At 49.5% G+C, this 22,927-nt stretch overlaps 1 protein-coding gene across 2 annotated transcripts in view; it reads right to left on the bottom strand.

Moving 5' to 3' along the window:
- The window catches only part of ADAM8 (ADAM metallopeptidase domain 8), a 99,867-nt gene extending 83,280 nt beyond the window's left edge, over positions 1-16,587 (bottom strand). For both annotated transcript variants that reach the window (XM_073353122.1, XM_073353123.1), the window contains exons 1-4: positions 16,459-16,587; positions 9,495-9,604; positions 2,445-2,521; positions 478-556 (exon numbers count right to left, since the gene is read on the bottom strand). In XM_073353122.1, coding sequence (XP_073209223.1) covers positions 478-556; positions 2,445-2,521; positions 9,495-9,604; positions 16,459-16,510 — 318 coding nt within the window. In that variant the 5' untranslated portion in view covers positions 16,511-16,587. The remainder of the gene's footprint in view (positions 1-477; positions 557-2,444; positions 2,522-9,494; positions 9,605-16,458) is intronic.
- Between the last annotated feature and the right edge of the window lie 6,340 nt (positions 16,588-22,927).

The following is a 22,927-nucleotide window of genomic DNA, read 5'->3' as shown; positions in this document are numbered from 1 at the left end:
CAATGAGCACAGCGTTGTACAGAATGCGGAGGGCAGGCAGGCACACGGGAGGCAGTAGGATGACTGCCAACTGGATTGATCTTACGTGCCCACAGGTGTATGAACGAGAAGAAGGTGAGTGCCCATTTCCCAAACATGTCATGGATCATATGAGCAGCTCAGTCCACCTCTGTTCACAGAGCCCCAGCCTGTCATCCAGTGGTAAAAAGGAAGCGCTTACCACAAGGATCTGAGCCTCCTCAGCTCCATACCTAACCAATAGCACCTCAGGCACCCACAGCATAGCACCGAGCACCAAGGAAATGTGAAGCATCAAACAAGATGTCTTGCTTTGCTGTGAAAAGGACTGGGGGAGACACCACAGGTTCTAGTGAATTTGTTTTGAGAGTCCAAAGCCTCAGCGCAATCCCCCAGCCCCAGTAAGTCTCCTCTAAGAAACATGCACCAGATCATACAGCACAGCCCTTGGATTCATACCTGAGTGTCTGGCCTCTCAGTGACCTCGGTGCCATTTTCTGAGTAATAGGTTTCAGTGTAGTGCTCCCCAATCAGTCCCCTGAAAAAAAGAGACAGACAGAAGCAGTGAGGACTCACAGCGCCACCTGCAGCTCCCAGTAGTACTGACACTGCTCCCAGTGCCAATATGCGATTGAGAAAAGCAAGCTGGACCTTGCACCGCATCACTGCTTGAACTCCCAACAGAAAATCCCATCAATGGTTCCTCATCTTCACACTTCGGATGCATCCTATACAGAGGGAGGGGGAGGCAGGGTCCTGCACAACCTCCATAGAAGAAGCTGTTATTGCCTCTGTTGCGTGTAGGGTGACCAGATCGCAAAAATAAAATATTGGGACACATGTGCGGGGAGGGGGGCAGCCACAGGCTCGCAGTCCCCACCGGAGCCATGGGGGAGGCAGGAGCACAGTCCTAGGAAGCCGCAGGTTGTGGGGCGCGTGGCCCCAGCTCCGGCCCCCACTACAAGCCGCATGTCAGTCAGGGGCACATAGCCCCAGCTCCAGCCCGCACTGCAAGGGGGGGGGGTGTCTCAGGGGTGGGGCAGGGAGCTGGGGCTGTGGGAAGAGATTCGGGGTGCTGACTCCGGAAGGGAGTTTGGGTGCGGGTGGGGGGGGGTGCAGGTTCCAGGCGTGGCTTACCTCAGGCGGATCCCCGAAAGTGGCGACAATTGCCTCTGGGTCCTAGGCGGAGGCACAGCCAGGCGGCAGTGCACACTGCCTCACCTCCAGGAGCCACCCCCACAGCTCCCACTGGCCGCGGTTCCTGGGCAATGGAAGCTGCGGAGCAGGCTCATGGCGGGGGCAGCACGCAGAGCTCCCCTGGCCATCCCTGTGCCTAGGACCCAGAGGGAACTGTCACCACTTCCAGGGAGCTGCGTGGATCCAGGTAGGGAGCCTGCCAGACCTGCGCCAACCGGACACCTGGCAACTTTACAATATCGGGTACAATATCGGGACAAATGACATCCCGACCGATGTACGATTGGGACGCAGGACAAAGAGTTAAATATCAGGACGTCTGGTCACCCTAGATGGGGTCATGGAACAGTAGCTGCCATTGACGTTCTGTCTGCTGAATGGTTTGTAAACGGGTGCCTGACTCTTTGCCCTGCAGCCAGTGCTTGGGGCGTGTTCACGGTCACCCAGACCATCACCATCATTTACTCCAAACAGGCTCCAAAAAGACAAAGGCTTTCAAATGGAGTAAGAAGGACAGGGCCAGTAGGTGGGCTGGGACTGGTTTCTCCTGCCTAAATGCTGGCGGGGCAGCCAGATGGGGATAGATCCATGGGTCACAAAATTTTGTTCCCCTGCCATCAGTCTGCCAACTTGTACATGCAGGTCCCTTGTAATGAGCTCCAGGGCGTACAGTAACAGTAGGGGGAGATTTACCCTTTCCTCCTTAAGAGTGGGGGCCAAGAGGTAAATGGGTACAGTAGCATAGTATCCCAGCGGAGGCAGCAGGGCAACTGCCAATCACACCTCATACGGAGCTCAAAGCAGTTTGAGTAATAGTGTCTCCTCCTAAATTCGAGAAGATGGTATTTGATGCTAAATAAGAGTTAGACCATTGTGAGAGGGACAGAATAAAAATGTAGGCAGGCAAGGGGCTTGGGTCTGAGGGTGAATAAGAGCTGGGTTTAGGATCATATCTGATGGTTCTGTGTCAGAAACGGAAAACAAGCCCCTTCTTGTTTTTGAGCTGAACCTAAGCCGCTGCAGCGGCCAGTTTCTATCCAGGGATCCAAGTCCCTCTGAAATTCAAAAAGGTTCAGCTAGAGGTCCAAGCTGTTGGCTCTCCTCCAGCTTTATGCCCTGCAATGTTCCACGCGCAATCCACACAAAGTGGCCTGGGGAGGAAGCTAACCTAACGGCCCAAGGCTTTCACTAGGGAACCCTGCAAGCCACACTAGCCACTGCACACTTACCTGTTCTTTTCCAGACGGAGAACATAGTCCCTCCCTTCTGCACGGATGCTGTAATGAACGTGGTCCGGATACGTGTTCTGCATGGGGTAAAACAACAACAGAAACTTGTCATCATTGGGCTAAAGAGGTATGAAGTAGAAGATTTCTATCCTGTGTGCTGTGCAGACCTCCCAGGACAGTCACATGGGACCTTAGACTCACCTACCCGAGCCCATTCAATGTTCTTCTAGTTATATGTGGATTTTGTTGAAATATTCTATTGGCATATTTCTGCCCTGTTTTCAAAGGCGTTGTGCGTCTGCAGCTCCCACTGATTCAGGGTTTGTGTGAGGGCCCAGCACCTCTGGAAACCTGGATGCACGTGCTCGCTGCCAATGTACCCATTATAGACATAGCACAAGTGGAAACCAACAGCCAACTATACCAGCACAGAAATAATCTCAGTTTGCAAAACCCAGTATGCCTTGGATTAAAGAACACTACAGATGAGTACAATGAGATTAAACTAAGACTCAGTGTTCACATCTGGCACAACGCCACAAGTTGTTGCACAAGGAACTAAAATCTTACTGCTCATCAAAATGCCTTTTTTGGCATTTAATTCATCATTTACTCAAAATCAAGAACCACACAGTCCCCTGATAACTCACCCCCTGACTCACTAATGCTTCCCCTAGTAAAGTCTTTCTTCTCTTTGACTGATTATGCGCACAGCCTCATTGTGTGAGAATCAACTTCTCTTTCCGTGTGCTCTCAAAAGTAGATGGTCAGGAAATCATACTGAAGACACTTGGCCTGAAGAAATAAACTCTGCTTCCAGAGTCATTCTTTATTCCTACAAGCTCCTGCAGTGCACAAGACACAGCACCTTTTCACCTAGTAAAACAGATCATTGCCATTAAGTTTCTGGATAGCCTCCCAACTCCCATGTGTGCATAAGCATGGGTGGTTGCAGTAAAAGGGACAATAAACAGGCAGGTAGGTCAACTACATGAGTGCACATATTGGACCACATTTCTTGGGGAGCCCACTTGTGATTCAAACAAGCTGGAAAGCAGCCAGATCTGGCCAATTGAGAAACCCTCAGCAATGGTGTGCCAGACTGCTAGGCCACACCCTTACCTGACCTGGGTGCAGGGAGCACAGCAGGGCACAGGGGAGGGGTTATGGCCAGAGTGTGCCGTGCTCCAGCAATCCCCAGCTGGCCTACAGGACCAGGCGGTGGAGTTTACAGCAGCCCCACAAGTGAGAGGACATGTATCTAGGAGTTAAACCAAGGGACTGGGAGTTGAAACCAGGAGTCAGGATGCCTGGGTTCTTTTCCTGCCTGTACCAATAACTTGCTGTATGACCTTGGACAAGTCACTACAGCTCACTGACTCAGTTTCCCCATGTGTAAAATGGGGACAACCCCACCTACCAGTAACAAGAATCGTGAGTAAATTGCTTTGAGATCCTCAGCTAAACAGTGATGCTAATGAATAATTACACCCTTGGTAGTGTGGAGGCCTCCCTCTCCGGTTAATGACAGCTGACCAGGCGACCGAGCATCTCACGGCAGAGTCGCTGGCTAAGGCTCTTCCCGGACGGAAGCCACGGCTGGCAGAAGTGAACTCCTTGGGCACCACAAGGCAAACTCAGCAGCTCTGATTTGCTGGGGTTTGCTCTCAGTTGGGGAGTTTGACCTCTCTAGTGGGGGTGATGGTATAAACCACCACATAACAGTCTGGAATTCCCCCCCAGGAAAGCATTGAGGAACTGCAATCAGATAGGGGCTGGGGTTATACGGAAAGTATTTCTGTGCCACAGTCAGAACCAGCTGGGACAGGAAGCATGATTTTCCTTGTGAGTCAACTGCTCTAATTTCACTGCTTTGCGTTTTTACTTTGGGCTCATTCTAGGAATGAAAAATCCATTTCTGGTTAAAAAAAAAAAAAAAAAAGCCCCTTTGCCTGCTGAGCAAAATGCAGCCAGGGTCGCTCTTCCCCCTCAAGTGGGTACTGGCTGCAGCCCTGGGAAGTGAGGGGCTCTTCAGCAAAGAGCTGAAGACTTGAGAGATGCTGTCAGCTAAACAAACATGATGCCTAAGCTGGAGACAAAGAAACTGTCCATGGGGCTTGGTGATAAATTTTTTTTAGATGAACGTTACTGTCTCTTTTAGTGTTCGCCAACAAAATGATGTTTTGTTATTGTTGGCAACTTAGGAGACAGAAACCAATCCTTGAGAAATGCAGATCTGCAGAAAAGCCACTGAAGGCGCTAGAAGAGAACTCTGACTGCAAGCTGGATGGGAAAGGTAGATCAGTGATCAACTTTCTGAGAAACCACAAGAAATGCAAAGCCATTTAAAAGGCCTGATAAAGCTTCCCCCAAACTCCTACTTCCAGAGGGCTTTTCAAGTGTTTAAAATGCAGAAGGTCTGACTCAGAACAGTGGGAGACTGAGCCTGGACTCTGGTTAAACTCCTGCTCACTCCAGTGCCTGCTGAGTGAGTCACGGCAGGGCCATGGCTGCAGGATTTGGCCTGAGGTGTAGAAAGAGCAGTTCTGGACAGGCAAAAAACTGGGACAGGCAGGATCAGGCACTGGGGGCTGGACTCTTGGAATACTTCTCATCCCAGTGAGTCAGCAGGAACTCCAGGAGATACACCAATGTCAGCAAGGTGGAATAACAGCCCAACAGCTACCTGGGCCTTCAGTGCTTTGGGAAAACGTAATGTGCAACAGCTGGTCAGGGTGCACTGGGAGAGGAGGCAAGGGAAAAGGGAGGTTTACACCATCTTTCTGCCCCCATTATCTGGGGGCCAAACCAGCCCTGGCACAAGTTAAAGCAGTCTCAGGAGCACCCTCATTTGTGCTGGAGAAGAGCAGCCAACATCATTGGCATGCATGCACCTTAACCCTGTCCCCACCTCCTCTGCCCTAGAGTGCCCCAGCTCATCATCCCCTACACAAAGGATCCTCAGCTGCTACCGGAAACTTGCTGCTGTGGGTCTTTTTTTTTTTTTTTGCAGTGTAGATGTAGCCATAGAGAATCCCCTGCAAGCCACCCCATCTCTTAAAATGAGGGGATCCAGCTCAGGTGCCCCTGCTGACCACAGCTGTAGCAATATGGCCTGGGAAGAGAGGTGACCCCTAAAGCAAGTGTTCTTTGGGGAGGAGATTCCACCTTTAAGGCAGAAAGAACAGAGCATGTTGATGGCAGGCTGCCTTTTTAAGGTATCAGGTTTGCAATATTAGAAACAGTCCTGGGGAAATGGCTGAGAGGACAGCATGAGCCAGCTTCACCATTCGTAACCTGGCCATCCTAAACATGTGCAGATAGACCACCCACCCCTGCACCGCTACATCCCATCATGCACTGCAGTCTCTCGTTGTATGCATGTCTTACAGATATCTAACAGATGGATGTACTATTACATGTGATCTCTTCCCTCTGGTACGAACACTGACAGAAAGAAAGGAGGAAAGTTGTTCAATGTGCACAGCACAGATGGGATCTCTAAATAGCCTGGAGAATGTTTATTTCACAGACAAGTTTAGGTTTCTGGAGCAAAGAAACAGATGCCTTTGGGAAGAATTTTTGAAGCTATTTTATCTGAAAGGGTTTGAATCACAAGTGAACATGCTGTACCAAGAATTTACTAGGCAATTTATATCTCAAAATTGACATGATACCTAGGCCTTCTAAGGTGCTAATGTTTGTGCTTTTAAGATATGATTTCTGCTGCTTTCTGAATTTTAAAGACTAAAATGCAGTCCGGAAACTACCATTAGGTTATGGTCACAAATTCAGCCTTGCTGACTCCAAACATTCAAAAATCATGAGTCAAACCCCAACAAAGATAAGATTGGCTTGAAAATCAAGAGATTTTTTCCAAAATAATAAAATGTGGATTCTTTTGTATTTGGCTTCTTTTTTCTGAGCATTTTGGGTTCATGTTTTCTTGCTTGTCTCCACAACCACAAGAACTAGTATCTGACATTTTTTACAAAATGAAAACTGAAATTCTCCCACATTCACATAACTCCAGGTGCTGAGGCTTTAAGAAAACACCAAGTATCATAAGACTTGTGCTAAATCGTGAGAGATGGCAACACTGCAGAATGATCTAACATCCTTTCTGCTTCCATTTCATCACTTCTTCCCTTTATCCCATCAACCGGGGTCGGGTCATCATGTAAGCATCCACCATCTTTGTCTGTCTGTGGTAGCATTAAGGTCCACCTGCTTACCATCTTCTTTGATGTGATCCATCCATCATCACTTCCTCAGGGTCTCTTTCCTACCATGCTATCTTCACCAAGTCCCCTACATTCACCCTCTGCACATATCTGAACTGGCGAAGTCCCATTTCCTGGATTTTGTCAGCCACATCACGGACTTGGACTTACATCCTAAAACTTTCCTTTTGACATCTCTCTCTTTGTGTAACTCCTCTTCTGGCACGAAGACATCTCATCTCGAACACCTGTAGGCATTGAACTTGGCCTCTCTGTTTTGGCCATGTTTCTGCACCATATAGCATTACAAGGGCACACCACTGTTCTCCACAGTTCAGTCTCAGTGGCAGACGTTTGTTATACACAGCCCTTGAGATGTTATTCCACACTTTTCCAACACTCCTCAGTCTGGACTGGGACTCACATTCAAGCTCACCATTTTCCATAACCCAGCTGCCAAAGTACTTGAACTGGTCGGTCTGGTTTAGTTCCACTCCATTAAGCTCTATGTCAAGTGTCCCTGTGGCTCCTCTACTGACCCATGCCCTCAGTCTTAGTCAAGCTCCTTTTCATCAGATGCCAGTTGATCATAGCACTGGTTTATTATTTTCTCTAGGTCTTCTTTTGAGGAGGCCCTTATTGCTAGGTCATCTGCATATAGCAGCTTCTCCCCCTTTCCCACTGACATCTTCCTGCTGATGCAGTCCATCAAAATGATGAAGAGCAGCGAGTTGAGGGCCGACCCCGGGTGCATTCCAACTTCTACATCAAAGGGACTTGTTGTTCCACAATATGTTCGGATCTCTGTTTTCCATCCACTTTATCATAGGCCTTTTCTAGGTCCATAAGAAGCTATCCTGCTGGTGCTTGAGCTGCTTCTCCATCCCTTGCCAAATTACAAACATGGCATCCCTGCGCCTTGTCCTTTCCTAAAGCCACACTGTGCTTGGTCAATGAGGGGTTCCAGCATTTTTCTAATTCTAGCATCCAAGATACATTCCAGTATCTTCATCCCATGTGACAACAGCTTTGTCCCTCGATAGTTCCAAATTCCTGGAAGCTTCCCTTCCTAAATATTGGTACCAGGACAGACATGCACCAGTCTTTTCTTGTCATACAGCTTCAACCACTTTGATCCATTTCATGCCGCTCTTGCCCAAGACTTTCACCAGTCTGCTGTCACTTCATCAGGTCCCTCTCCCTTATTGGTCTTTGTCTCCTGGACTGAATTTCCACTTCCTCCTCTTATGTCAAGCTCAGGTACCGCATTAGGATCACATGTTGACAACACCACAAAGGGTTTGCTTCATTTAAGTGACTCTCAAAGTATTGTTTCCACCTTTCCTTCACTTGTTTGGGTATTACTAACAGTCTCCTCTGATCACCATTCACAAACCATGTCACATTACCATCCTCCTTTCTTTGGGGCCCATTTTTCAATGCTGCAGAACTTTCTGCCAGCCAGCTGTGGGTCATTTACAAGCTCAGCATGCAAATTGTCTAGGGCACTCTCTTTGCCCTTCTTCATTGCCCACTTGGCAGACCACTTTGCTTCTTTGTATTTGCTTTCATTTACACTTGATGGGTTCATTTCTTTTCTTTGTGCACCATTTTCTTGTTTCAAATTGCTACTTGCACTTTGTTGGTCCACCCCCACTCCTCTCCTTTGGTTTTCTCCATCTGCATCATCCACAAACCTCTTCCACTGCGGCAATCTACATTCTTTGGAAGTGGTTCCACGCCTCTTCAGCTGATGCCAAATTTGTTTCCTGACACAGATTTCATTCTGCCATTAGTGATTCTAATTTTGACCTCAAACAAAACAAGAGGCTGCTTTGATTGGTCGCTCAAGAGTGCCATCATTTATGATAAAAAGAAAAGGAGGACTTGTGGCACCTTAGAGACTAAAAAATTTATTTGAGCATAAGCTTTCGTGAGCTACAGCTCACTTCATCAGATGCATTCATTTTCCACTGAATGCATCCAATGAAGTGAGCTGTAGCTCACGAAAGCTTATGCTCAAATAAATTTGTTAGTCTCTAAGGTGCTACAAGTCCTCCTTTTCTTTTTGCAGATACAGACTAACACGGCTGCTACTCTGAAACCTATCATTTATGATGGAGATGATGCAGAAAGCTCACACTAGCTGGTGTCATTCATCCCATAAGGGTGTCACATTAAAGGAACTAAGACTCCGAGTCTGGATCTTTGCTGACTGTGCACTCAAGGTGCCTGCCAGACAGATCAAGAGGGAGAGAATTCCTTTCTCTGAACCAGTGTGCATTTCCTGCAGCATTCTCTATTGATTTCAGTATATGTTCGGAAGGGAGGGATGGCCCAGCAGATAGGGTGCCAATGTGGGACTCTGGAGGCCTGAGTTCAATGCCTGGCTTTGTCACACCCTTCCTGTGTCACACTAGGCAAGTCACTTCACTTCCAAGGGGCTGTGAGGTTAAATTAAAGATTATGAAGTGCTCAGATATAATGCTGATTGGGGCCATAGACAGCAACAGTATGTGAGTGTTGCGATCCTGTTTTCTCTGTTCTGCAGCTTTCCGTGTGTCTGTCTGTTTACAGAGGCAGCTGCAGTTCTGCAAGGCAGCACTGAGGTAGCCTATTCCACAATGTACGTTCTCTCATATTCAGTTATTTTTGCTTAATCTAAAACAAAAGTCAGTCTCCGACTGCTCAGTGTCTGGGAAAGCTGGAACTGTGCATGGCTAATCTGGGGGTTGGCACCAGGCCCGCGTTTAACCGCCTCTGAGTCTGGGGTTGTTGGAGCTGGGCTTGTAGGTCCCCTGATATTTCAGAGGCGACAGATACTTACGAGTTGAGCAGAAAGGTCTCTTTTCCCAGTAGCTGCAGGCACTCTGCGAGGTGTCACCCTTTCATATTGGACCACATGTGTGAGTTTCTCCGATGGGCTGGCAAAGACTCCTGTAAAGACATTCAAAGGGTCAGGGCTTTCTGCAGAGTTCCCTAGAGGAGTACAGTGCTGCATGATGTTACAGGGTGGTAGAGCAGCTGTGCTCAATAACCCCATTAAGGCTTGTTCCTAATCCCAGAGAGGGGGACGGAGCGAGGCTAGCTTCATAGCTCCCTGCCCCTCCGTATTGCCCTCACTGCTCATTGTTGGCTGATGTTTTGCTGCTTCCTCACAGTATGCACAAAGCATGCAACATCCAACACAAGCCCAAGGCACTAGCAGGCAGCAGTGAAATGCCAAAGATGGACTAGCAGCTCCCCTGTCCTGCATTCTGCAGTCTTTGGCCACCAAGCCCTTACCAGATGGTGTCCCCAAATGAATAAGGACAGGCCAAGCTTTACAAAAGAGAATGAAAATCTTAAACTGAGTGAAAAAATACGTGGAGGCTCCAAGACTACACACAATTATAATAATATTTGTACAAAGTAGGTCTTGCAAGGTAACATCTGAAAACTCATAATTTGCTAATCTACACTGTCCTGATAAAATGTGTGTGACAACATTGAAAAGTTGTAAGATTCCATTGTGTAGTGATTTTAACACATGTTCCAAACCGAGGTTGGCAACCAGGTCTTTCTCAAACAGAGGAATGGGTGCTCTGCTTAATTTGTATTTAAGCCATAAATAGAGTCATCAAGCAGGAAGGAAAATGAAGGAGGCTCAAACAGGTGAGGAAGAGTAGCAGAGCACATTCTTTCCTGTAGCTTCTCTGTCTCCTGAATCTCAGCTGGAAATGTTTCCCAAGGATGGGGGCTGACACTATAAAAATGAGGGACAAATACCCCAAGGTCCCGTCCTCCTTTCTCTATCCATTGATTCACTGCACAAGAAGGGACAAAGGTAGCAGCCATTAACCAGAAGAAGGGGTTCTGGCCTCAGAAGTTTGGCCAGTAAGATGATTGAGAGCATGTGGTGAGAAAAACTTTGCTAGTTGTGTTTTATCTTTTCCTGTGACCATTTCTGATTTTTATGCCTCACTACTTGTACCCACTTAAAATCTCTCTCTTGGTAGTTAATAAACTTTTTTTGTTGTTTTATCTAATCCAGTGTTTAAACTGAAGCTTAAACTCCAGTTGAGACAACAAGATGTGTGCATATTATTTCTATTAATAAAATGATGGACTTTATATGAATTTGTATTGTCCAGGAGAGGGTTGGGCAGTACAGGACATACATTTCTGGGGGAAAATCTAGGACTGAAGGTATGTTGGGGTCACCCTGCAGTATAACTGAGGTGTGGCTGGCTGGCTGCAGCACACACACAGTCATAGCTGGAGGCTGTTTGTGAACAGGTCAGACTGGAGGCTACAGCAGCAAAGCAGTGTCAAGGGCACCCCAGGTTAGAGGGCAGGGTTGACACAGCTACTCATTAGTCTGTATTCTGGGTATGTCACAAGGTGATTACAGCATCACCTCAGGTTTCATTTTATTTTGTTAAGACGCCAGTTGCTAGCTTCTTGACTGCAAAGCAAAGCTTGAAAATGCGACACCCAAATGTTCAGAAAGCAGAAGGCAAATACAGAGGACCCCAAATGTATTATTTTAAAAATATCTCATGATTTCTGGGGCCTGACTCATGATTTTTTAATGCTTGAGGTTGGCAATACTTTGTTGTGGATTTTGTAGGATGTTTTGCATTTACGAAAGCTTATGCTCAAATAAATTGGTTAGTCTCTAAGGTGCCACAAGTACTCCTTTTCTTTTTGCTTTAGAGTTAGAAACCATTCTAATCTGTCAAGTTCTGGGGCAACACTCTAGACCCTGGCATGCCACTCGATGGCCACTGTTCACACATTTCAGCAGCATCACCCATGCTGGCAGGTTTGACAGCTGTATGAAGCCAACAGTCCCCATGTCCTCTAGCCATGTTAGTTAGTTACCTTGCTGGAGCACTGGGATCCCCACAGGATGATGAATAGCAAAGGGAGAGCAGACCACATCGTTCTGCTGGTGCTAAGCAAGCCTCCCCCACAGTGCATTTCATGCCTGAGCTGGAACCAAAGCTACTCTTCTCACTACCCCTGCCCATTTGTGAGTCACAATCTCACTGCCAATGCGGGCTCGGTTCTGGCTGTCATGATGTAGCTACTTTCTCTAAAGCAGCAGCTCATCTGGGCTGGATCAGATGGGTACATGAGAGCCATCTGCTGGCAGCACTCTCTGGTCAAACCACAACAGCAGCCTGTAGATGGTACCTAGATATCCCAGCCTGGCTATCTGGATGAATGACTGGGTGACCCAGAAGACTGGCTGGGCTGACAGATATAAACTCAATCCACTCACGAAATCATAAGAACTGCCCTTTACCGCATGTACTGCCACAGCAGCAGGGAGTGCAGACTAAGAGTCCTAAAGTTAAACAGCTGTGAGGCTGGATGTTCTCTGCAAAGGGCCCACTTGCCCTAGGAAACTGTGGAAAGTCAGACATGCCTGAGACCATGTGGCTGCTCACACTTGGCCTGTTCAGAACGCTTGAGACGCATGCATTACAGAAGATGCACACACTGCAGCTTGGAGGCAGGTCTGTACTGCAATCCCCTTTTTACAGAGCGGGTACTGAGGTACTTGCCCAAAGCTGCCCAGCAAATCAGAGGCAGAATTACAATTAGCACTCAGGAACTCTTACCTCTCATCCTCCATGCTCATGCCTCTAGAACAGACCAGAACCAAAGCATTGCGACAATGCTGGTGTTACGCCACCGGGAACTAGGGCTACACTTTGACATGGACACAAACTCCTTCAGCATGGACCAGGCTTGAATTGATTTGTCCAGCCCTTGTACTATGTGGGCCATGGCTGGTGGTCTTGGGTACACAGCAAATGCCTCACTATGCCTGCTGCACACTGAGCTCAGCCACCTTGATAATCCCATTTCACCCAGCCCAGTCAATGCAGGCCTATCAGAAATGGGGCTGGATGAGAGCTACATGGCTGAGGCACAGTTGAGCTAATACCTGACAGTTGGAAGAAGCAACCAGAAGAAATAAGCTATTGCTTGTTGGCGTCTGCCCTTTGTCTCCCAGACTCCTGGGTGCTTCTAGAAGTGAAGGGAACAACACTAACCCAAAAAGACTTTATCTGTCTGCAGCTGGCTAGAAGGTTGTTTTCAATGGCTGAAGTTGAACCTAGACAGATTCAGACTGGAAATGAGGTATAAATTCATCACTGAGGGTAACTGATCACTGGAACAACTTACCAAGGTTGTGAGGGATTCTCCATCACTGGCCATTTTAAAATCAAGATTGGATTTTTTTTAAAGATATGTTCTAGCTCAAAAGGAATTCTTTGGGGGCAGTTCTCTGGCCTGTGTTATACATACAAGAAGTCAGACTAGATCAGTGGGTTTCAATCTGTGGTCCACAGACCCTGGGGGGAAGTGGAGGGAGGACAGACTATGTCTGAAATTTTTAGGGGTCTGCAGATGAAAAAAGGCTGAAAACCACTGGACTAGATGATCACAGTGGTCCCTTGAAACCTAGGAATTTACTTTCAGGTTCAAGCACTTGCTTCAGGGATCCAGGCCTCTGTTCCCTTGAGGTTGGGTCATTGTGAGGAGCCATATGGAAACTCCAGCTAATGATGAATGCAACAGCTTGCTTTCTGAGGCCTGCTCTTCACACAAAGCTGTACTAGTTTACCTAATGGGGTGGTTCTAAATGGAACTAGTTAAGGCAGTTGAAAACCCCTGTGTGGGCAATTTAGCAATTGCAGCAAGTTCGCAGATGACACTAACCTGGGGGGAGAGGTAGATATGCTGGAGGATAGGGATAGGGTTCAGAGAGACCTAGACAAATTGGAGGATTGGGCCAAAAGAAATCTGATGAGGTTCAACAAAGACAAGTGCAGAGTCTTACACTTAGGAAGGAAGAATCCCATGCACCGCTACAAGCTGGGTTCAAGCTAAGCAGCAGTTCTGCAGAAAAGGACCTGGGGATTACAGTGGACAAGAAGCTGGATATGAGTCAGCAGTATGTCCTTGTTGCCAAGAAGGCCAACGGCATACTGGGCTGTATTAATAGGAGCATTGCCAGCAGATCGAGGGAAGTGATCATTCCCCTCTATTTGACACTGGTGAGGCCACACCTGGAGTATTGTGGCCAGTTTTGGTCCCCACACTACAGAAGGGACGTGGACAAATTGGAGAGAGTCCAGCGGAGGGCAATGAAAATGATTAGGGGGCTGGGGCACATGACTTATGAGGAGAGACTGAGGGAATTGGGGTTATTTAGTCTTCAGAAGAGAAGAGTGAGGGGGGATTTGATAGCAGCCTTCCACTACCTAAAGGGGGGTTCCAAAGAGGATGGAGCTCAGCTGTTCTCAGTGGTGGTAGATGACAGAACAAGGTGCAATGGTCTCAAGTTGCAGTGCGAGAGGTTTAGGTTGGATATTACGAAACACTATTTCACTAGGAGGGTGGTGAAGAACTGGAAAGAGTTACCTAGAGAGGTGGTGGAATCTCCATCCTTAGAGGTTTTCAAGGCCTTGCTTGACAAAACCTTGACTGGGATGATTTAGTTAGTGTTGGTCCTGCTTTGAGCAGGGGATTGGACTAGATGACCTCCTGAGGTCTCTTCCAACCCTAATATTCTATGATTTAATTTAAACCTAGCTTGGACCAATTTAAACTGATTCCTTGTTAGACCAATATGAGCCAGGCTTCTATATTTTCAAAAGCGTGCAAACAAGAGTTCACACTAGATTAACTAGGCCAGGGGTGGGCAAACTTTGTGGCCCAAGGGCCACATCTGGATGGGGAAATTGTATGCAGGGCAATGAATGTAGGGCTGGGGCAGGGAGTGTTGAGTGTGGCAGGGATTGTGGGGTGCAGCAAGGGGCTCAGGGCAAGGGGTTGGTGTGCAGGGGGGATGCGGGGTACAGGAAAGGGCTCAGGGCAGGGGGTTGGGGTGCAGGAAGGGTATAGGAGGGAGTTGGGGTGTGAGGTGCAGGAGTTTGGGGTGCGGGCTCTGGCCCGGCGCCGCTTACCTCAAGTGGCTCCAGGGTGGCAGAGGCGTGCAGCAGGGCTAAGGCAGGCTCCCTGCCTGCCCTGGCCCTGCCCCTGCCCCACTCCCGGAAGTGGCCAGCATGTCAGGCGGTGGGTCCTGGGGGTGGGGTAGGGCAGGCAGCTCCGCCGCATCCTGCCCTCGCCTGTGGGTACCACACCCAAAGCTCCCATTGACCACGGTTCCCTGTTCCCAGCCAATGGGAGCTGCAGGGGGGCGGTGCCTGCAGGTGAGGGCAGTGCACAGAGCCCTCTGCCTCCTCCCCTCCCCCAGGGGTCGCAGGGACATGGTGCCAGTTGCTTCCAGGAGCAACGCCGGGCCAGGGCAGGCAAGGAGCCTGCCTTAGCCCTACTGCGCCATGGGGCTGGCAATCCCGCGGGACGGATTGAAAGCCCTGACAGGCCGGATCCGGCCTGCAGACTGTAGTTTGTCCTCCCCTTAACTAGGCTGTCTTAAAAAATGGTTTGAGTTAAGTAAGCATAATTTGTTGCGTGAAGGTAAGTCTGAAGAATTGTTTCCCATATGCGTCACATTACCACCAATTCATTACTGAGTGCACTGCAAATTATGCAGCTATTTCACTAAAAAACTGAGGTTTTTAATGGAATAAGTGAGAAAATGTATAATAAACTCAGTGCTCCAGCCCCATTATTTTGATAGGTTCACTTATTTTATGCTGTCTACATAGTTTAAATTTTCAATATAAGAAAGATTTTTGCAGTGACATCTGAGGCCTGGTTACACTAGAAAATTCGGTTGGCATAACTACATTGCAGAAGGGTGTGAAAAATCCACACCCCTGAGCAGGGCAGTTAAGCCACCCTAAATCCCCATGTAGACAGGGCTAGGTTGACAGAAGAACTAGCTATGGCCTCTTTGGGAGGTAGACTAACTACAAGTGACAGGAGAACCCCTCCCGTTGGTGGAGCTGGTGTCTACACTGAAGCGCTACAGTGCCGCAGCTGTAGTGTTTTAAGCGTAGACTCAAGCCCTTTGAAGTTGAGAGGCAAAGCCAGAGGTTTTGGCATCTGGGTGAAGCATTTGTGGCTTCTGGTCCTTTGTGGGCAGTTTGGAACAATGGGGTAAATATATTAGCTAAGTGTTTCTGAAAAAAATTATCAGCAGTGAAATCATACAGACAGCTGCTAGCAACCTTTATACTAAAATTCTTGCAAATGTATTTGTGTTAGACCTTCCAATACTATCACTGGTTGCAGCCGGCCTTTGCAAGGTGGCAAGGAGAAAGCCCTCTTGCTAGAAAAGCACCTCTTCTTTGTCCTATGAATACCTGTCAGTTTTGCTGAAATACACACGTCTGAAAAATCGCCATTTCCCTTCCCTCACTTGTGCCACTCAGGAAAAGTTTGCCAACCGCCAAAATCATAACCCAAAACCACCAACACTGGACAGCAACCTGCTCCATACCGGCTTGTCCCCTCCACCCCCAAGCCCAGCACACAGCTGCACAACCCCTACCCGCTTCCCTGGCCGCATGGGGCAGCAATCGCCCAGCTCGAGAATGAACCAGGCAGAGTCCGACGCCCTGAACAGCCAGCACATGGCCCCAGTTCCCCATTTCCTGAGACCACGGCCCGGCCCGCCCCGCCCCGGCGGCCAGTCCCCGCACTGAACAGACCCGGACCGGCCGCCCTCCGGCACCTCATGGCCCCGACGCCCCTCCGAGCGGGCGGGCGGGAAGCGCAGCCCGAGCCCGTCCAGACGCGCCGCCGCGGCTACAGCGCAAGTTCCCCGACGGAGCCCGCCGCGCCCAGCGCCGGCTGCAGGGGGCAGCGAGCGCACTCACCACGGCGTCCCAGCGCCATGCACAGCGCCAGCAGGGCGAGCGTCCGGGCCATGGCGCGGCTTCCCCGCGCTGAGGTGCGGAGCGGTGCGGTGCGGTGCGGTGCGCTCCTCTCTGCCAGCGGCCCCGGCTCCGTCTGACTCAGCCCCGCCTGACTCAGCCTCCCGCCCAGGAAACTGAGGGGGCCGAGCCTACCCCCCCCCAGCGGCCCCTCCCTGGGCCGGCCCCACCCCCTGCCCGAAACTGCCCCCCTTCCCCACACTGAACACTGCCCCGCTGCCCGGAGTACCCACCCCAACTACCCACCCCCTGCCTGCACACTGACATCCCTCCCCCTGCTCACTGACCCCTCTACCCTGAATACCCATCCTCACCCTGCACACTGACCCCCCTGCCCACACTACTCACCCGCACACTGAGCCGACTCACCCTGCACACTGACCCCGCTGCCCAGACTACCTACGCCCAGACTACCTACCTGCTCACTGAACCCCCCCCCAGCCCAGACTACCCATCCCCACCCTGCACACTGACCCCCCTGCCCAGACTATCCAACCCCACACTGCATCCTGTCCCACACTGACACTCCCCTTCCCTGGCACTTGTCTCCACCTTGTACACTGATACACCCTCCCCCACCTCCCACCCACACATTGCCCCACCAGCACTGCACACAGACCTTGCCTTCTCTGGCCCCATCCTGCACACTGACCCACCCCTGCACCTCACACTGACTCCTCTTCCAAGGCCCCTCCCTGCCCCCCCCACTGATCCCCCATCTCTGGCCCCCCACATACACTGACCCCCTCTCCCAGCTCCTCCCCATCCTGTACACTGATGCATCCCTGACCCAGCCTAGCACCTCCCTACCCCACACACTGACCATGGTTATAAACTGTTCAGGAAGGACAGGCAGGGCAGAAAAGGTAGGGGAGTAGCACTGTATGTAAGGGAGCAGTATGACTGCTCAGAGCTCCGGTATGAAACTGCAGAAAAACCTGAGTGTGTCTGGATTAAGTTTAGAAGTGTGAGCAACAAGAGTGATGTAGTGGTGGGAGTCTGCTATAGACCACCGGACCAGGGGGATGAGGTGGATGAGGCTTTCTTCCGGCAGCTCGCAGAAGCTACTAGTTCGCACGCCCTGATTCTCATGGGTGACTTTAATTTTCCTGATATCTGCTGGGAGAGCAATACAGCGGTGCATAGACAATCCAGGAAGTTTTTGGAAAGCGTAGGGGACAATTTCCTGGTGCAAGTGCTAGAGGAGCCAACTAGGGGGGGGAGCTTTTCTTGACCTGCTGCTCACAAACCGGGAAGAATTAGTGGGGGAAGCAAAAGTGGATGGGAATCTGGGAGGCAGTGACCATGAGTTGGTTGAGTTCAGGATCCTGACACAGGGAAGAAAGGTAAGCAGCAGGATACGGACCCTGGACTTCAGGAAAGCAGACTTCGACTCCCTCAGGGAACGGATGGGTAGGATCCCCTGGGGGACTAACATGAAGGGGAAAGGAGTCCAGGAGAGCTGGCTGTATTTCAAGGAATCCCTGTTGAGGTTACAGGGACAAACCATCCCCATGTGTCGAAAGAATAGTAAATATGGCAGGCGACCAGCTTGGCTTAACGGTGAAATCCTAGCGGATCTTAAACATAAAAAAGAAGCTTACAAGAAGTGGAAGGCTGGACATATGACCCGGGAAGAGTATAAAAATATTGCTCGGGCATGTAGGAATGAAATCAGGAGGGCCAAATCGCACCTGGAGCTGCAGCTAGTGAGAGATGTCAAGAGTAACAAGAAGGGTTTCTTCAGGTATGTTGGCAACAAGAAGAAAGCCAAGGAAAGTGTGGTCTCCTTAATGAATGAGGGAGGCAACCTAGTGACAGAGGATGTGGAAAAAGCTAATGTACTCAATGCTTTTTTTGCTTCTGTCTTCACGAACAAGGTCAGCTCCCAGACTGCTGCGCTGGGCATCACAACATGGAGAATAGATGGCCAGCCCTCTGTGGAGAAAGAGGTGGTTAGAGACTATTTAGAAAAGCTGGACATGCACAAGTCCATGGGGCCGGACGAGTTGCATCCGAGAGAGCTAAAGGAATTGGCGGCTGTGATTGCAGAGCCATTGGCCATTATCTTTGAAAACTCGTGGCGAACGGGGGAAGTCCCGGATGACTGGAAAAAGGTTAATGTAGTGCCAATCTTTAAAAAAGGGAAGAAGGAGGATCCTGGGAACTACAGGCCAGTCAGCCTCACTTCAGTCCCTGGAAAAATCATGGAGCAGGTCCTCAAAGAATCAATCCTGAAGCACTTACATGAGAGGAAAGTGATCAGGAACAGTCAGCATGGATTCACCAAGGGAAGGTCATGCCTGACTAATCTAATCGCCTTCTATGATGAGATTACTGGTTCTGTGGATGAAGGGAAAGCAGTGGATGTATTGTTTCTTGACTTTAGCAAAGCTTTTGACACGGTCTCCCACAGTATTCTTGTCAGCAAGTTAAAGAAGTATGGGCTGGATGAATGCACTATAAGGTGGGTAGAAAGTTGGCTAGATTGTCGGGCTCAACGGGTAGTGATCAATGGCTCCATGTCTAGTTGGCAGCCGGTGTCAAGTGGAGTGCCCCAGGGGTTGGTCCTGGGGCCGGTTTTGTTCAATATCTTCATAAATGATCTGGAGGATGGTGTGGATTGCACTCTCAGCAAATTTGCGGATGATACTAAACTGGGAGGAGTGGTAGATACGCTGGAGGGCAGGGATAGGATACAGAGGGACCTAGACAAATTGGAGGATTGGGCCAAAAGAAATCTGGTGAGGTTCAATAAGGATAAGTGCAGGGTCCTGCACTTAGGACGGAAGAACCCAATGCACAGCTAAGACTAGGGACCGAATGGCTAGGCATCAGTTCTGCGGAAAAGGACCTAGGGGTGACAGTGGACGAGAAGCTGGATATGAGTCAGCAGTGTGCCCTTGTTGCCAAGAAGGCCAATGGCATTTTGGGATGTATAAGTAGGGGCATAGCGAGCAGACCGAGGGACGTGATCGTCCCCCTCTATTCGACATTGGTGAGGCCTCATCTGGAGTACTGTGTCCAGTTTTGGGCCCCACATTACAAGAAGGATGTGGATAAATTGGAGAGAGTCCAGCGAAGGGCAACAAAAATGATTAGGGGTCTGGAACACATGACTTGAGAGGCTGAGGGAACTGGGATTGTTTAGTCTGCGGAAGAGAAGAATGAGGGGGGATTTGATAGCTGCTTTCAACTACCTGAGAGGTGGTTCCAGAGAGGATGGTTCTAGACTATTCTCAGTGGTAGAAGAGGACAGGACAAGGAGTAATGGTCTCAAGTTGCAGTGGGGGAGGTTTAGGTTGGATATTAGGAAAAACTTTTTCACTAGGAGGGTGGTGAAACACTGGAATGCGTTACCTAGGGAGGTGGTAGAATCTCCTTTCTTAGAAGTTTTTAAGGTCAGGCTTGACAAAGCCCTGGCTGGGATGATTTAATTGGGGATTGGTCCTGCTTTGAGCAGGAGGTTGGACTAGATGACTTCCTGAGGTCCCTTCCAACCCTGATATTCTATGATTCTATGGAGCCATCGCTCCTCCCAGTCTGCAGCAGTGTCCTTATGGCCGGAACAGGACGTGGGGCAGGAACAGAGGCAGGGATTTGGCTGGAACAAGGATGGTGCAGAGGATATGCCAGAACTATCTCCCTCCCACCCCGTCTCACCCTACATTGCCCCCCCCCAGTCCCCTATTGGAGCTCTTTCCATCCCCACCCCTTGCCTATTTCATTCCCATGTTAGTACATAGGGGCTCATGCACAGGTGCTGGTGGATTAATTGGTGTTGGCCCGCAGCTGTATTTCCACCATCACAGGCCAGCTCCTCCTCTAATCCCACACAATGAAGCATTGAGATCCTGGGTAACTAATACCCCAAAACTCCATTGTGAAGCTGTCATGGATCAATCTACAGGGCACCAGCGACCCCTCTCCCTTTCCAGGGATCTCTGCAGCAAATTCAGGTCAGCCAGAGTCCTGTGGGAGCCATGTGCTGGGCCCCTCTGGCCCAGTACTCTCAGGGAGTATGGATAGACACAGGCAGCCTTTGCAAAACAAGGGAACCATAGATCAGTCCCCTGGCTACAGAAGTTGAACCTCTGTAGGTGAGCACACAGAGAGGCAACGGTTAAACCATCATCCATGCTGGCTAAGCCTAGTATTGCCAATTTCAAGAGATCAACAATCACAAGTCGGACCCCCAGAAATCATGAGATTTTTTTTTTAATTATATTTTGGTTTTTAGGTCAGTCTCTCGATTTTTGGACTCACCCTGGAATGGGCAGGGGATGTCTTGTGACAGTTAGTGGTGCCCACTCTCCCACATGTGCTGGATAAAGTGATTTTGGCCCCAGCTGCAGGAGCACTCACCCCCACATCTGCCCCTCTCCTGCCGAGCAATTAGTCCTGTCCCCCAATTCCCCATCAGTTCTGTCCCCACCCAATGCCCTCAATTCAGCCCTTCAGCCTCCATCATCACCACCCCATCACTTCAGTCCCCCTACCCCATTGACCCCCACAGCCCTCAGCGCACCCTTCCAGCACTCACCCCATCTGCTCAGAACCCACCATCAATACAGCACCCCCACCCCCACCCTCCTCACTTCAGCTTCACTGCAGCCCCCAGGCTAGAGTTCAACCCTCCCAGCCTCATCTCTGCTCCTCTTGGGGTTCTTCATCCTCCTCAGGCCCGGGGGGCCTGCAGTGGGGTCCCCTCACCCACTTCCCAGGCTGGCAGGGGAACCCCAACAGCAGGTGTCCCGGCCGCCCAGGGCTGGGGCTGGCAGCGATTTCTCAGTAAAAGGATTAAGCCTGACTCATGATCTTTCTCAGGATAGAACTCTCAGCAGTGGCTGAAAAAAAAAATTGACACATTTGAGAGTTCTATTGCGAGATCATGATTCAGGCTTAAATTTACTTAGAAATCGCGTTTCTCACCATTAATTCGTGAGAGTTGGCGTGTCTGCAAGCCAATGCCAGGAGCCAGCTGAGCTGTGATGGACTCCATCTCTGGTTCTCTCCTAGTCTCTGTCCTCAGTCCCAGGTGAGACCTCCTGAGTCCCTCCAAAGGGCAGCTCTTATTCCACCCACCTGACACCTTTTCTTCTTTGTTCTCCAATTCAGTCTACTGCTAGGTATTGCTTGTTCGGTCATGGGGGGATGGATCTCTTTGTCTTTCTGGATCCTCTGTTGATTTGGGTTTGTTTCAACCAGTTCTTTAATGATCGCATCATTCCCCCCAAAGTTAGGTGACTTACATATTTCCTGTCTCCTGCACTCGTCCCACTAGGTAGCAATGCATTGTACAGAGGGAAATGGAGGCATTCATTGAAGACATAAAAATATTACAGAAAATTCCCACGTCATCCCTGAAGTGCTTTGGGATGCCAGACTCCAAAAATTTGACTCTTATTTCTAGTTGGAACTTTTCTGACTTCTCCTTCCAGCCATTGGCTCTTGTTCTGTTTTTGTCAGCTAGATTAAAGACCCTTCTGGGATCAGCTGAGGACTAACAAGACTGAATTACTTGTGCTATAACTGATAACCAGGTCAAAGCAAGGTGATTGTGGGGAAGGGTCACCCTCACATATGCAGTAATAACCATTTTTGCAAGCCCCTCAATGTCAGCATGAACAACCGAGGAATACAGGAGCAAAATATATACAGGTGTTCAGAGTTGGAGGACAAAGCTGTGGGGTGTAGATGCAGAAGCAGAGTTCCTGGTTGGGTCTCTTAATATCTCAAGCAAAGTTCTACAACAGATTGATTTGTGACAATGGAACTGGGGGAATAGCAAATGAATGTCAAACCAGACCCTCGAGCTCAGTACAAAGTAGTTTTATAGCAGAGGTACTCAGCGGTTCCTGACTGCCCAATGTTAAAATGGCAAACTCAGGTGAATTCATGTAAGAACACAGAATGTGCCCATGCAGCCAGGCTACTCTGGCAAGTCCGTATAAGGAGAAATACCACTTGCAGTCTGAAGAAGAGGAACAGGAAGCCCCATGTGTGACTAGATTAAAGCACAGCCTACAGATCCATCTGACTGGGGGAAGTGTCTGAACTGTCAGCAGGGGAAATCAGTGCCTGGCCTGCGTCAGCAAGGATTAGGGTGGTGCTTCTGGGCTCCAGCACTCCTGCTTCATGCCACTCGCTCTGCCCTGTGAGCCCAATTGAGATAGATGCCTAGTAGAGACTTGTATACACTGCAGGGACTGATGTACCCCAGTCCGTATTTGCAGTGACACCAAACAAACCCCACTGTTTGAAAAAAGCTATTAATCAGCTGGACACAGCATTGGGAAGCCTTAGGTTAGCATAGAGAAAGGAAAGTTAAAGCATGGTCCATTCGGATCCAGTAGAGCAAACCATCAACCAAGCTGTAGTGAACTCCATTTCAGGCTCTGTCTCTCTGACT

The sequence above is a fragment of the Lepidochelys kempii genome, chromosome 7 (assembly GCF_965140285.1).
Source record: "Lepidochelys kempii isolate rLepKem1 chromosome 7, rLepKem1.hap1, whole genome shotgun sequence".
Classification (NCBI taxonomy): domain Eukaryota; kingdom Metazoa; phylum Chordata; order Testudines; family Cheloniidae; genus Lepidochelys; species Lepidochelys kempii.
Note: the sequence above shows the minus strand (reverse complement) of the source record. Positions and strands in the feature narration are given on the sequence as shown.